The sequence below is a fragment of the Barbus barbus genome (genome assembly GCF_936440315.1).
Source record: "Barbus barbus genome assembly, chromosome: 16".
NCBI classification, from domain to species: Eukaryota; Metazoa; Chordata; class Actinopteri; order Cypriniformes; family Cyprinidae; genus Barbus; species Barbus barbus.
The window spans coordinates 527,710-543,528 of record NC_136744.1 but is presented as its reverse complement, the minus strand read 5'-3'; the positions used below and the strand labels follow the sequence as shown (position 1 = coordinate 543,528).

The window sequence follows — 15,819 nt, the reverse complement described above, 5'->3', positions numbered from 1 at the left end:
TATTAAAAAGTAAGACAGCACAAAGCTTTTTGCGATTACTGGATGGCAAGTGCGCTTCAAATAACAGGAAGTCCATGCATTAACAGAACACAGCATATAGACTAAGATCTCGATAAGAAGATCGACCGGACAAGTGTAAATGCATCTGGTTGTTGAAACCACATATGGTAATTTTACTCCTCCCATAATATTAAAATAATAGACGTGTGAGAGCGTTTTATAGGCTATATGGCCTGTTATAGTCAGATATGACAGCGCAATGCAACAAGCATCACCGCGGATGAGTAGCGGAATATTCTTCAGCAAGCGACGTGCAAACTGAATGAACCTGAAAGTAAGCCGCAGACGCTCAACACACAATCTTCTTCATTAAAAGTAGCGAGACTAGCCTATCTTTCCAGTGCTGATGCCGCGCGCTCTCTTGATATTGAAATTAGCTGATAATTAATAAAATTATCCATTGCTTTCATTGACGTGAACTCCGTTATATTTGCATATGAAGCGGGAATTGAAGAACGGATTTATATCCGTTTTGCGAAGACACATTTATGTGGCCAAGTGTAAATGGGGAAACGTTTTAACAAATCATATAGATATCCGATCAGAGAAAATGCATGAAGTGAGCAGGTGTAAACAGGCCCTTTCAGGTCTCTCTCACTGCGTTCAGCAGACTGTGTGCGGCAGAGACGAGGACTGTTTGAAACTCTTTTCAGTAAAACTTTGATGCGCATCGTCTTATGTAAGTTTAATACGTGAACATAACAAAAGATGTGAGCGCAAAACAATCAGGAAAAAAGTCCTTTCATGCAAATTATATATAGTCGCCAGTGGCGACCTCAGCAAAAACTTCACTCGCAAATTAATATTTTTGGTCGCAAATGCGACCATTTTAGTTGCAGTTTGGAGCCCTGTATTCCATTAGTTCAGAAATTTTATTTATTTAGTCATTTAGCAGACGCTTTTATCCAAAGCGACTTACAAATGAGGACATAAGCAATCAAAACCAACAAAAGAGCAACAATGTGCAAGTGCTATTACAGATAATTATTATTATTATTTATTTTTTTAAATAAAAAGACATAGATAAAATAAAATTAGAATAGATAGTGCTAGAGTTAGAGGGTCAAGTAAAGATGGAACGGATGAGTTTTTAGCCGTTTCTTGAAGATGGGTAAGGATTTGGCTGCTCGGATCGAGTTGGGCAGGTCATTCCAGCAGATGGGAACAGTTAATGAAAAAGTCTGTGAAAGTGTTTTTGTGTGTCTTTGGGATGGTACAATAATGCGTCGTTCACTTGAAGAACGCAAGCTTCTAGAGGGCATATAAGTCTGAAGTAATGAATTTAGGTAAAGGGCTGCAGAGCCAGTGGTGGTTCTGTAGGCAAACATTAATGCCTTGAATTTAATGCGAGCAGCTATTGGTAGCCAGTGCAAATCGTTGAACAGAGGCGTGACGTGTGTTCTTTTCGGCTCATTAAAGATTAATCTTACAGCTGCATTTTGGATTAATTGTAGAGGTTTAATAGAATTGGCTGGAAGACCTGCCAAGAGAGCATTGCAATAGTCAAGTCTGGACAGAACAAGAGCCTGAACAAGGAGTTGTGTTGCATGTTCCGAGAGAAAGGGCTTGATCTTCTTAATATTATATAATGCAAATCTACAGGACCGGGCAGTTTCAGCAATGTGGTCTGAGAAATTCAGCTTATCATCAATCACAACTCCAAGGTTTCTGGCTGTTTTTGAAGGAGTTATGGTAGATGAGCCTAACTGGAAGGTGAGATTGTGATGAAGCGATGAGTTAGCTGAAACTACAAGCAGTTCTGTCTTAGCTAGGTTAAGTTGAAGGTGATGGTCCATCATCCAGCAAGAAATGTCTGTTAGACACGCTGAGATGCGAGCAGCTATTGTCGGATCATCAGGATGGAATGAGAGGTAGAGTTGAGTGTCATCAGCATAGCAGTGATATGAAAAGCCATGTTTCTGAATGACAGAACCTAGTGATGCCATGTACATAGAAAAGAGAAGTGGTCCAAGAACTGAGCCCTGAGGCACCCCAGTAGCTAGATGTTGCGACTTGGATATCTCACCTCTCCAAGATACTTTGAAGGACCTATCAGAGAGGTAAGACTCAAACCACTGGAGTGCGGTTCCTGAGATGCCCTTTCTCAATAGAGTTGACAAGAGGATCTGATGGTTGACTGTATCAAAAGCAGCAGACAGATCCAGCAAGATAAGTAATGAAGATTTGGAAGCCGCTCTTGCAAGTCTTAGGGCTTCAACAACAGAAAGCAAGGCAGTTTCGGTCGAATGTCCACTTCTGAAGCCAGATTGGTTACTGTCCAGGAGGTTGCTCTGTGTGAGAAAGACAGAGACTTGGTTGAACACAACTCGTTCAAGTGTTTTTGCAATGAAAGGAAGAAGGGAAACCGGTCTATAGTTCCCTAAAAGAGTTGGGTTAAGAGTGGGTTTTTTAAGAAGTGGAGTTATACGAGCCTGTTTAAATGCTGAGGGAAAAACACCAATGTGAAGGGATGTGTTAACGATGTGAGTGAGTGCAGGTACAACTGCAGGAGAAATGGCTTGAAGGAGATGAGATTGAATAGCATCAAGCGGACAGGTAGTAGGATGACTGGAAAGGATGAGTTTAGAGACTTCTGCCTCAGAGAGTGGAGAGAAGGATGTGAACGAGTGTATTTTTGCTGGTAAGATATGTTTGATAGATTGTGGTGTGGAAAATTGTGCAGTGATGTTTGTAATTTTATTAATGAAGAATGTGGCAAAGTCGTCAGCTGTTAGAGATGATGAAGGAGGGGGAGGAGGAGGAGGACAAAGGAGGGAGGAAACTGTTTTAAAGAGCATGCGAGAGTTAGGTGAATTGTTAATTTTGTCATGATAGTATGTCTTTTTAGCAGTGGAAACATTAGCAGAGAAGTCAGAGAGGAGTGATCGATATAAATTAAGGTCAGAAGGATTACGTGATTTGTGCCATACCCTTTCTGCAGCCCTGAGTTTAAAAATGAACACAAAGGCATTACGTTTACTGTAACTGAAGGCAGTAATTGGAAAATGTGTGTGAGGAAGCTCATTAGAAAACAAAGTGCCTCAAAAATACTCGATTAAAACCACATCATTCGCTCTACCATTACAGTAGAAAAGGAAACATGTTTTATGCTTTAATATTAAGTTGTGAACCACATTCATGTAGTTTCTGCATGCCTCCATTATCAAACATATTTTACGGGACTGCGCTGCATTTGCTATCACTAGACAGGTTTTATTCAGAGTTTTTTTTGTTTTGTTAACAACTGTTTATTGAATTTTATTCTGTGGAACAGTAGTACAAAACTAGGGCTGCCATCTAAACGATTAATAAAAATCAGCAATTTTACTTAAATATTTTATTAAACCAAATGAAATCCAAATTTCTATGAAATCCTTTTTTAAAGCAAAAGTGAAGTGCAGCATAGAGTGCAAGCAGCAAGTGTCCATCTCTCAGTCCAAATCACTGAAATCAGTTCAGTATTATAGTGTGAGAATGACAACATATCCACACGTTCTAGTCTAATAACAATACAATTATACACAGATTTAGACAGATTTGTGAACAATATTTGAGAGAAATAGGCCTTTTGTGTACATAGAAAAAGTCTTAGATCTTTGAGTTCAGCTCATGAAAAATGGGGGCAAAAACAAAAGTGTTGCATTTATAATTTTGTTCAGTGTAGTTTGTTCCAGTAGCCAACCGGTGGAGCGAGAGGAATCATGGAAGAAAATAAATGAATACGTGGGAGAACATTCATTTTAATCACCTGAAAAGAAGTAGGAAGACGAGATCAATTTTCCAAATCTGAGGATACTTTGGCAAGAATACCATTCTATTGGCTGCCCACTGCTCCGGGTGTGTGTGTTCAGTACTGAGTGTACACTTGGATGAGTTAAATGCAGTGCACGAATTCAGAGTATGGGTCACCACACTTGGCCACACACCACTTCCCTTTCCCTTTCCCCCCTTTTCCTTATCACCCAGCCCTAGTTGCACTGTATGTAATATGCAGGTTTTAATTATGAAGCATTATGATGAAGTATAACAATGTTTATTTTAATTTTAACTCTAATCTTAAATTTAATCTTTACTTTATTTGTTTTATTTTTTTGCAAGATGAAAAATGCATCTCATGCATATTTTATGACAAATGTGGAAGTAGAATGGCCAAACTTTTGTATAGGTGTATTATCATTGTGAGTACTTGTTTCTAATCCTCTAGGGCTGCCTTCGACTAAGGATTTTTCTGGTCGACTAGTCGTCGTTCATTTGAAGCATTAGTCGACTGATCGCACATTTATTAATAAACCATTTAAATCATAATAATGAGCCTTTAATTGCCTGCATTGCCTAATAGCGCTCAAGTGCACACATAAGCTTGCCACAGCACAGCGACGGAAGTAATGATTATGAATATGTCAGGGAAAAACAGTGAGGAGGCTGCATTAAGTAAGGAATAATTGACGACGGGCCGTTGAATTATTAGAAAAATAATGCACACCCGAGGTGGTGATGCGAGGTGTGTGCATTATTTTTCTAATAATTCAACGGTCCGGAGTCAATTATTCCGCTTATACTACGGTTGCCACACCTCAAGACATCGATCAGATGATATATTTCAAGGGATTCGTCCGGTTTTTCTACTTAAATCGCTATTGTGAGTAGGATTATTTCTTCCGCATCTCATCCAACGACTCTTTTGCTAGTTCCAAAACGTCATTTTAAAGCTGGCAATGGAGGCTTGAGCCGTTGATAGCAGACTAATGCAGTTAATAATGAAGTTATTAGAAAGAGAGCGAGAGAGACAGAGACACAGAGAAAGAGAAACAGAGAGAGAGAGAGAGAGAGAGAGAGAGAGAGCTTGTATGAATAAGGCTACCTCTGTGTGTCCCTCAACAGTGTTCTGAAGCACCGTCTCTAAACTGTAAGTCTGCTTTAAGATGCAGCGCTGTTATTACCTCGCTAGTGAGAAATGTCATGTGTAGCCTTTAAGTTGCTACACTAGGCTAACTGATAAAATCGTCAGGGCAGCGCTGACAACGATGCGAAGTGATATGGAACTGTAATGCGGTCAAGAAAGCTGCCTGGAACTACGTTCGCCGTGCGTTTCCCTGAAAATAATTGCACACCTCAGAACGTTCGTCAGCCAATCAGATTCAAGCATTCAACGGCCCCGTAGTATAACATTTTAATAATGTATTGATAAACTACTGCTTTGTTCTCGGTTTAAGAGATGGGTGACACTGACTCGTCATCTCTGCAGTAGTAATGCTCCTGTATGCATGTTTCATATGGATTGCATAATCTGAGAATATTTGTCTTCCATTTGAATTGGTTAATTTGAAAGGAGACATTTCAGTCTCTATAGATGTATTTTTTATGTCTGTAAGACAACGATACACACAGAGTTTCGTGCTCAAGTTCACAGAGACTGAGACGGCAGAAAGCACATCCTGTTTGCTTTCATTATTTTACTAAAGCACGATGTTTTGTTGTTGATGTGAGTGCACACAAATAAACAGTCTTTACAGATTCAAAAGATGTATTGATATTATCTGAATGAGCAAAAATGAGGGAGTATTTTAAGAGCAAGTGTCTGCATCTGTCCTGCAGTGAGCGCTGTTCAGCTTCTATACTCCACACAGACACTTGAACAGTGCACATTTCTCCATTGACATTAGATTGAGTGGCTATGTTAAGTTACTAATACTTACATGTTTCAGATGAGCCATATTTGAGGTCGGTGAATGATAGGAGAGTGTTTAGATGTCTTTGTGGTAATACAGGACCAGCCCTTAACGATCTGTCCGTCACAGACTGTGTGACTTTGCCTGTGTTTTTTTTTTTTCTTTCTGCGACTAACAAACTTTTGGTCAGCTAACAAAAAGTCGACTATTAGGGGGCAGCCCTATAATTTACGATAAATCGAAATGAAATTGCGATAAGGCAATAGCTGCAATTGTCATTAGTGAAGCAGGGTTCTGTGATCAGTAGTAAATCTCCATCGGAAGGCCAGAGAATCTCCAAATACGTCCCGCAGAAGAACCCCAGGCAATACCTATAGCACCAGCTGAATGAACGGAAGATTTAACGGCTTTCATTGATTCAACATGACTAATAAACAAGACTACGACAATATATGATTTATACGAGTTCTAATTCTAATTATTATTATAATTTAACTTATAATAAAGTATATAATAATGCAATGCCTTTATCACTGCTTAAAATAGTATGAAATATGTTGTGTGTCTTATTCTGTGTAAGAAGCCACATCATCTCACAGAAGGATTTATTTCAAACACGTAAAAAAAAAAGACGTTATGAAGTGAGCTTGGAGTAAAAACATGTTATTTAATGTGGTATTTTCACGTGCTTTCAGATGGAGCAGCATTTACTACACAGAGCCTTAGTTCCCTGAGAAGCTACGCAAACAGGTTTAATTATCACAGAACGATATCGTCGATTTTATTATTGTATGATTAAATCATCTGCGATTATGAATGCGATATTGCGTTACCTGTCAGTGAACTACTGCTCTGTGTAGTAAATGCTGCTCCTTCTGAAAGCACACGATGGAGATTTACTGCTGATCACAGAACCGGCTTTACTGACAAGATACGCATGACAATCGTATTTGATTAAACATGCAACCTTATAATTTACAAAGTCTATATACCGCCTAGACCCGCGGTCTTTCTAGAACCGATAATCAGAAGTAAATCGATGATCAGAGTTATAAACACACAGACACTTCCTGGTCATCACCTACTGGTGCAGTGTTGTAACTTCCAGAAAGCATTACTGAACAAATAACTTTTTGAGCTGATTCAAATATTTAATTCCTTGAACTGAATCCAAAACCCCATCCACAGCTGCTGGCCGTTGTCATTGCTTCAGTTGCCAGGGAGAACACATACTGAAAAACAGATACCATGAATGCACTGTTTAGTAGCTTTGTACATTCATGGCAGACATACAAATCAAATATACAAATAAATGTATACATGAGCAAATCAAAATGGTAATATAATTACTGAAAAACAATGCCATTTTCCTCCTCACCAGTGGGTGGCAGTGTCACCAAACTTGGTGCCAAATCATAGTAAAGATCATGAAAACCAAATGGAGCATTTACACAGACTGTGATGTGTTTCCACAGTTATTAACATCATTAATCTAGAGAGTTTTTATATATATTAATTTAAAAAAATACGTTCCTAACACTGCACTTTGGTTTTTATCATTAAATTGCAGAAAATGCTTTAACGCTGAGAGAATTTCTAATACGACGGCTGAAGGACTGATGGCAGATTGTACATCTATCTTCTGACCATAATCAATCTTTCTAAATAAATAAATAGCATTTCTATGACATAGATATACATAATATATATATATATATTAGTAATCACAATTTTTTTTCTCTTGCTATTGTGGCAAATGAAAATGCAGAAATGATATTTGTTCTAGTGTGCCGTTCACCACTATAAATGTTAACTATGATGACTTCGAATGATGATACATGGGGCAAGTTTTTGAGCAGTTTTGCTGGTCAACTTTTTTTGAGCAACGTTGCATGGGCACTTTCTTTCTAAGAATGGGTAACACATTTCTATATGGATACTTCAGATTGGTGGACTCGTGGGCCCGGAGTCTCACCTGGTTGCCCGTTGACTGCAACATTGCTCAAAAAACTTGCCCCGTGTATCATCAGCTTTCCACTTCTGAAATCCCCAGACATTTGAAAAAGGTCCATTTGGTGAAGATCTCTTAGTTGTAGCCTATGTTCTACTCTAGTTGGATGATCAACATGACCAATTCAAAAACATCTGGTCCAGCCAATGTTACAAGACTAGAGGGTTCCAAGATGCAACCAACACAATATCCTCTTTGAGCTGGTAGTGGCACCAGAGATCGATTACACTGGTCTAAGGATGCTTTTGATTGACTATTTCCATTTTACTTTGACAGTCACGCTACCCAAAATGGACAGCTAGTTGGACTGTAAAACTGGTGTTTTTTTGTTTGTTTTTTCTCCCAAGCTCCCTTTCTTGCACACAGTTGAATTTTGCCTCTTCTTTTGGATCCACAGATTGTAAGCCTGCAAGTGTGTCAAATTGGTCATTTGATGAAAATTGTCTTTTCTGCTGCTTAAGACGAGAAAAAGTGAAGGTAGTTTTTTTTGTTCATTTACACTTTCCCCCTTTTCCTGACATGTCAAGACACCTTGGAAGAACCACTTTGATCTTTTTTTCTTTTTTACCTTAGGCTATCGGTTTTCCTGTACTAGCTATAGTGCTTTCAGTGATGGCATTTTCAGTGATAATTTTCCATTTTCCATGGTTTTGGAATAAATTTGAAGTTGCATGTGTGTGTCTCCTAAAAGTATGTAAAAACACACCTCCAACCTTCATTCTCTTTGTATTTTCCCTCATGAACAGGAACACATAGTTGCACTCAACAAACAAATTGTGGAAAGTGGAGGAAAACCTTTACTAGGTAAAGATCCTTCTAATATCAGCAGACTTGAGTGGCAATCAGAGGAATTCCTGAATGCAGTGTTGCACAGCAAAGGTGAGTATAGCAGCACATAGTCATTGTGTGAAAATGAATGGTCAGACATGGTGCATAAAAGTGATGGAAATGACTGCAACTTTTGCTGTAGTAAGAGTTACTGGTACTGTCCAGAATAAGTAAATCGATTAATCTCACAAGTTTTAATGTGCATGTAGCAGAGCTATAATAACGTTTTATTTACCCCAAGCCTGAGTTTTCCTTTCTACTGTGTTCTTATCAAAGTGTCCTATTTCCTGGACATTCAAATGAAGTCCTTGTCAACTTTGATGTTTATTTTCACATTCACTTTATTTTAACATGTCTAATTGAACTGTCTACAGAATACACGCCAAGAATTCCAGATCCACACATCCCTGTGGTGGCTTGTGGTATCTTGCAGCAGATGATTAATGTGTTAGCTTCACATTATACCTCAAGAAACGACTGCTCTCAGGACTCCCTTCAGAACAATGGAAAAAAGGACCAAAGCCTTCTGAAAACTAGCTGTGTCACTTCATCCGCTGCTGTCAAAATAGAGTCTGCTGCTTCTGCTCAGAAAAAGTTAATCATGGTGGACCAAGATGCCCCGCTGGACCTCTCTCTGAGAAAGATCAAAGTGGAGGACTTTGAGCAAGGTACAGTATAGAATTTATAAATGTATAAAGAGCTACTAGTTAAAAATAAATTGGTTTATCTTTGTTTCGAATGATTTGTCTCTTTAGATGGAGTTCTTGATCTTTCGACTAAGAAGAATTTTAACAAAGGTCATGCATCTTTAAGGAATTCTCATGTCAGCCCAGCTACACATTTGGTCAAAAGGTAGATCAGGATATATGGTCTCTTTTTTTTACCACGTTTAAAATGAGAATATATTACTAATATTTTTGCCTGGTCTTTCAGGGACTCCATCGACCTGAGTCTTGCTGAAGTAAAAGATCTACAGTCTGTGAACACTTTGGAACAGTTCATGTCAAAGCTGTGTTTGCACCACCAGCACCAAATAGTTGATGCATTAGGCCTCTTACAAAGCGAAGTCAAGACTGTGGCTGCTTCTAACCATTTCCAAGCACCCACTCCAGATTTGTCTGAGAAGCAGGCGACAACCAGCTGCAGTTATGCATCGTTTGAAACCAGCTCTGAGATTCAGCAGTCTGAGAGAACATGCTCTGTGGATGCTGCTGTGAGCATTAGTAAGACTCAAGAGTCATTTGTTGTCAGGACCAGTCAAAAGCCTACTGCAGAGGTGTTAAAGGCTGATATTTCCAGTATTGCACGGGTAATGACTGAAAAACAAGTTGACCTTGGCAAGATGGAAGTTTTGTCATCATCTTGTGGAACAGGTGTTGAGTGTGGAAATGTAAGTTCTGCAACAAAATTGTTTGTAATGACAAAGACAACTACTGATAATCTGGGAGCAAAAAAAGTGTTCGGTTCAAGCATTCAGCAAATTCCAAGTAGCAATTCTGTAAAGACATGTCTATGCAGTGCGGAGCAATGCTTGCCAACTTGTACTGCGGAGTCTGATCATGCAGATTTGTCAAAATGCACACAGAAGTGCTTTGCACAAAATGAAGATGCTGTTGTAAAACCACCCACAATTCAAAATGCATCAAGTGTTGTTGTACCAATATCTCCAAGAACAGCTAGGAAAAGCAGAAAAGGTTCTTGCCTTATACAAAGGAATGGCTCTTTAAGTTGTCTCATAAATGATACCGATAGCCATTGTGACCTAGTTTATATTAGAAAATCAATTACAGAATGTCAGCCTCAATGTCGTAATCGACTGCATCCACGACAAAATGCCCGAAAGAGCACTAGGGGGCACAAATATGTGGAGGAGTACTTGGAACTGAAAACCGTCCGTACCTTAGCTCGTAAATCGATAGGCCATTCCAGTGGGAATTATCTAGCTCATATGCCAGACATGCGCACCTCAGTGACTCCGAAGCAGGTCCTTTCTAAGTCTGGCAGTGTACCTCTAGTAAACACACCTTTTGCAGGGGACTGCATGAAAAGTGTCATTCCAAAATTACCATCGGAGCAGATAGCAGAGAATGAAATGCCAGGAGATGTCGTAAAAGTAACAAGTCTGGGTCTGATGGTTAAAACTAGTCAGACGGGTAAAATTCAAAGTAATGGCCAAATTACTTTGAGTGAATTAACCATGCAACCAGATTTGATCTCAGAGAAACACATGGACACAGTAGAAGAAAGCACAGAAACAACAGAACACACTGTACAGAAAGACGGATGTGACTCCCAAATTGGACCCGTGCCAGAAGCGGTGGTATGTGGTACAGAAAGAAAGGCTGAGTGTGAAGATAAATCTTTGGCCATGTTAGGGGACACATCGATCAGTGATGGCTCCAAAGACTGCTGTACTGATGAAGTCGACATAGAACCGAGAAATGAAAGGGAAATAAAAAAACCCACAGAAGTCGAGACTTTCCAGGAACAATCCGAGGCATCAGAAATAACGGCAAACACTGAGGAGGATAAAGGTGCTCAGGAACAAGTTGTACATGACACTGAAAGTAATCTCCAAACAGCAAACTCTTCCGAACAACCAGTGAAGGATCAAGAGGATTCAGCGGTGTCCAGCCTGACTGAAGTCTCTACTGTACAACCAATTGTAAAGTGTAAAGAGAAGGATGTTGATCTACATACTTCAAAAGTTTTGAATGCAAAACATTCTGTGCCCTCAGACAGATGCTTGCGTAGTAGAAATAAAGGCAGCGTTGACGTAACGAAAGACTCTATGAAGTGTGGTGCTTCTGAACTTGTTGATCATGCCAATGATAAAAGCCCAAAGGCAAATGTGCATATTGAGCAGGAGCCTGATTTGAAAGCTGTGGACATTCTTGAAACGGCACCGGAGCTCCAGACTGCCAAAGCTTCTAACGGTTTGGTTGTGGATCATGCAGTCAAATCAAGACCAAAATCAAAAACCGCAACCGCTGTTGGGAGAGATGAGCATCCAAGTCCAGGCATCAAAGTGAATAATGATTTGCCAAGTGTTTTGTCACCTGAGGTTCTTCGAGAGACTGTAAGCACCACTTCCACCACAGAGAGTGGAAAACACCACAAACTGAACAATCAAGCCTCTGAAAGTACTGAAAAAATGCCACTTAGAAACAAAAGTAGTCCTGTTGAGCTGTCTGTTAGCGGACCCTGTTCACCCATCAAAAAGTCCCCACCAAGCTCTGAAAATATGCTTTTGAGAAGCAGAAGTAACACCGAAGGTCCTTTAAGTAGCAAGTCGATCAGTCCGACACAAGGCCATTCAGAGAAGCAAGGGCAGATGCGTTTAAGAAATAGCAGCTCTATTAGTGAGCAGGCAACTAATAGAGATTTGTGTACATCTTCCGAGGCAGTAACGCATATGCCTCTACGAAGCAGAACTGTTAGCTCAAATAAACCGACTGTTACTAAAGACTCTCCTGTTAAAAGTTCCAGTAAAAGTTACACCAATGAACAACCTGTCAGTTCACACTCCAATACTACCTGTAGAAAAACCGAAGCCAGTGGGCACATGCCCTTAAGAAGCACTGCCGGTTTAATTGCAGAACAGCCCCGTAACAACAAATCTGCTATTAGATCAGAAAGCCCTGGACGCATGTCGTTGAGAAGAGGGAATGTAGCTAATACTGAAAATTCCTGTGGCTCAACAACAACCCCGAGTAGAAATACATGTCCTCTGAAACAACAAAGGGTTTCAGCATCAAGTGGGGAAGCTGAAGAAAGCCTCTTGAGTTCAAAACTTAAAATCCAAAATCAAAAGCATGTGGAGGCCCAAATAAGAGGCTCAATGAAATTGCCAGATGAATCCTTCCGCATAGCTAGTCTTCAGCTGACCGAACCTGTTGTTTGCAGTCCCTCCAAATTTTTGGAGGCGCTAAGGGGGGAAGAACACCAGCAGTTGATTTCAAATTTAAATTCAAAGTTTGATAAAATGCACAAAGGTTGGGTTCCAATGGACAAGGAGGGTCAGCCTGCACCAAAACCCAAAAACAAGGCAGATAGGCTTAAAGAAATCTGGAAAAGCAAACGCAGAGTACGAAAGTCAAGGTCATTGGAACAACAGAAGTTATCCCCTGTGCAAATGCTATTCATGAAGCCCTTTGATTTGTCCAGTATCTGCAAGTGGTTCCTGCAGTCGACTGAAACCAAATCACTTGTAATTGTTAAGAAGGTGAACACCAGGCTTCCTTCTGAAACACAGTTGTGCTTTCACACTTCGGCAGCTGGAGCAGGGTCCTCTCACGGGATATTTCCGAGCCTCCAGGCCGAACGGTTGAAGAAGCACCTGAAAAAGTTTGCTATTGCGTCACCGGTGAAGAACAACCCCAAGAATCAAAGGCTACTCTCCAAAGCTTTAGGTCAGGGTATTTCTGCGATGAGGAGTAAAGAAAAGCATGAACCGACGACTGCCACGCGAATCTGTACGAAGGCACAGAGTCTGGCTGGAGTGACTCCGGCACAGGCTCCCGAGAGCCTTGCTGCGACCGCAGGCAGTGCGAAAAATCCAGCGAGCGCTAGAATTCTTCGGAAATATTCCAACATGCGTGAGAAGCTTCAGGTTCAGCAAAACAAGAAATGCAAAGAGAAAACTTTCAAAGGTGCTCGTTTGAAGGCGGCAATAATTCCAAAGAAAGCCAACAAACAAAAACTGCCGACACATAAAGGGTCAAAGTCTGTGGTTGTTCAAAGGATCTCATCTCTGACCAAGATGGCAAAAACAAACTCTGCACTCAAACAACGGGCTTTGAAAAGGAACCAGTGTCACAAAGACGGTGCCTCTTCAAAGAGGTTGCAGGCACTCACGAGAATGGCGAAAGCCATCGGTGAGAGTGCCTCCACAAACACCTCGAGTAAAAAACAGATACGGATCAAAACCGGAACTGACAAGGCACGGCAAATAAAAGCAAGTCTGACTAAAGTATACACAAAGAAACCGGTGTTTCAAAAAGGCCCTAATAATTTAGAATCTCAATCTTTACATGTGGACGTTAAACCTCTGACGTTGGAAGACCAAGTGTTAACTAGGTCACAAAGAAAGATGGAAGGCACCCCTTCACAGACTGTCTCTCCCAAATCCTCCACAAAGCGAGGCTCAGAACCACCGGTCACTCCCACAAAACGTACTAGGACCTCAAAACCATGAAAAATGTGTACAGGTGTACTAGAAACTCATATAAAAATGTTTCGTAAGAACAAGGGGTGCTGATGCGTTTCAGAAAATAATTTTTGAAGCTATTTTGTTTAAGCTTGGCAGTACATTTTCAGAGCTTTGAATTTAGTCATCTGAGAGAGATTAGTCTTTGTTAGTTCAGGCAAGGACATTTTCCAGAGTTCGTTCTTTTAAGTGTCAAACTTTTTCCAATTATGCTTAAAGAAATCTATTTGTTTGTTATGAAAAAAAAAGTATTTTTCTTGATAGAGCCATTAATGTAAAAAGAAGTCAAGAAATAAAGGCTCTGATTCCCTTTAATGGGCATTTTAAATATGGGTTATAAATAACCCAATAACTCGTTTGTTTGACCGTTATATTGTATAGCTTATTACAACTGCTTGGACTAGATATTATTATTTAAGGAATGATCCACAATTCTAAAAAAATAATTTTAGCTAATTAAAGTGGCTTTGTAACCTGAATAATGTGCCTTTTTCTTGTCTGTATTTATAAGTGATTGAGGTTGCCTCAATAAAGCCTCATTCTTTTTGCACATAGATGAGAAATTTGTCCCAAACTTCTTACGATCTTCTTTTTCTTCCCCTTTTGTTCTTAATTATTAAATTCCACATTGTCTTTTACAGCACTGAAGTTTAAATATGTAGTAGTTAATATTTTCAGTCTACTATTATATAGTTTTGTTCCTCCTTTTAGAGGGTGACGTACATAGGAACATACTGTATGCACATGTTTCTATCAATTTTGTTTAGATTCAGTTTATGAATATTTGAGACCATAAAATCAAAGAAAACTAAGCAAGATTACAGGTTTTCTGAAAATGGATTAATTGGCTGGAATATGTTTGTTCATAACCATAAGAGGTTAAATGTACAGTTGACCTGTGTGAGTAAGGTAAAGAGGAGCATTGCAGTGAAGGTTGCACCTTAACCGTGTAATTTTATTCAGAAAATGCATGTAGAAGCTAGCTTTATATATATATATATATGTATATATATACAGTTGCATGCGAAAGTTTGGGAAACCCTTACAGAATCTGTGAAAATGTGAATAATTTTAACAAAATAAGAGAGATCATACAAAATGCATGTTCTTTTTTTATTTAGTACTGTCCTGAGTAAGATATTTTCAATAAAAGATGTTTACATATAGTCCACAAGACAAAAAAATTGCATTAAGAGCCGGGGGTGAAAACTTCTTGAATTTGAAGATCAAGGTAAATTGTACTTAATTTGTCATCCAGGAAACATGCAAGTAGCTTCTGTTGATTCCGAAGGGCAGAACTAAATGGGAAAAAAATATATATTTCTACAAAATAAGAAAAATTTGGCCATCTTCATTCTGTTCAAAAGTTTTCACCCCCCAGCTCTTAATGCATCGTGTTTCCTTCAGGAGCATCAGTGAATGTTTGAACCTTTTTTAATTGTTGTGTTTGAGTCCCTCAATCATCCTCAGCGTGAAAAGGTGGATCTCAAAATCATACAGTCACTGCTGGAAAGGGTTCAAATATGCAAAAGATGCTGGAAAACTGAAGATTCTGCAGGACTTGGATTTTTCTGAAGAACAGTGCTCAGTTGAACTGTTCAGAACAAACAAGGGACTCATGAACAACCATCACAAAACAAAAAAACAGTTATAGATCATCCAGGTGAGAACCAAGGGTTCCCAAACTTTTGAATGGGGTTATTTTAATAATTTCAGCAATTTTTTTGTCTTGTGGACTATATGTAAACATATTTTATTGAAAATATCTTACTCAGGATAGCACTACATAAAAAAATAACATGCATTTTGTATGATCTCTCTTAATTTGTTAAAATTATTCACATTTTCTTTAAGGGGTTCACAAACTTTCGCATGCAACTGTATATGTATGTGTGTGTATACAACAAGAAATACATCATTAATAATTCACAATTTAAGTGGTGTTGTTTTTTTCCCAGTGACAACCAGATTTGTTTGGCTGGATCAAATGTGCCAAAAACCAAATATTTTGCGGCTTAAACATTTTTATGGTTTTGATAAAG

The 15,819-nt window shown here is 39.2% G+C and overlaps 1 protein-coding gene across 2 annotated transcripts in view; it reads left to right on the top strand.

Annotated features, from left to right (window-relative positions):
• LOC306882001 (uncharacterized protein) overlaps positions 1–14,348 on the top strand; it is a 30,756-nt gene extending 16,408 nt beyond the window's left edge. Inside the window, exons 3-7 of one of the 2 annotated variants that reach the window (XM_079436421.1) lie at positions 8,138–8,217; positions 8,487–8,619; positions 8,943–9,236; positions 9,324–9,420; positions 9,502–14,348. In XM_079436421.1, coding sequence (XP_079292547.1) covers positions 8,138–8,217; positions 8,487–8,619; positions 8,943–9,236; positions 9,324–9,420; positions 9,502–13,765 — 4,868 coding nt within the window. In that variant the 3' untranslated portion in view covers positions 13,766–14,348. The remainder of the gene's footprint in view (positions 1–8,137; positions 8,218–8,486; positions 8,620–8,942; positions 9,237–9,323; positions 9,421–9,501) is intronic. The other variant, XM_079436422.1, reaches the window with a different exon arrangement.
• Positions 14,349–15,819: the final 1,471 nt, after the last annotated feature.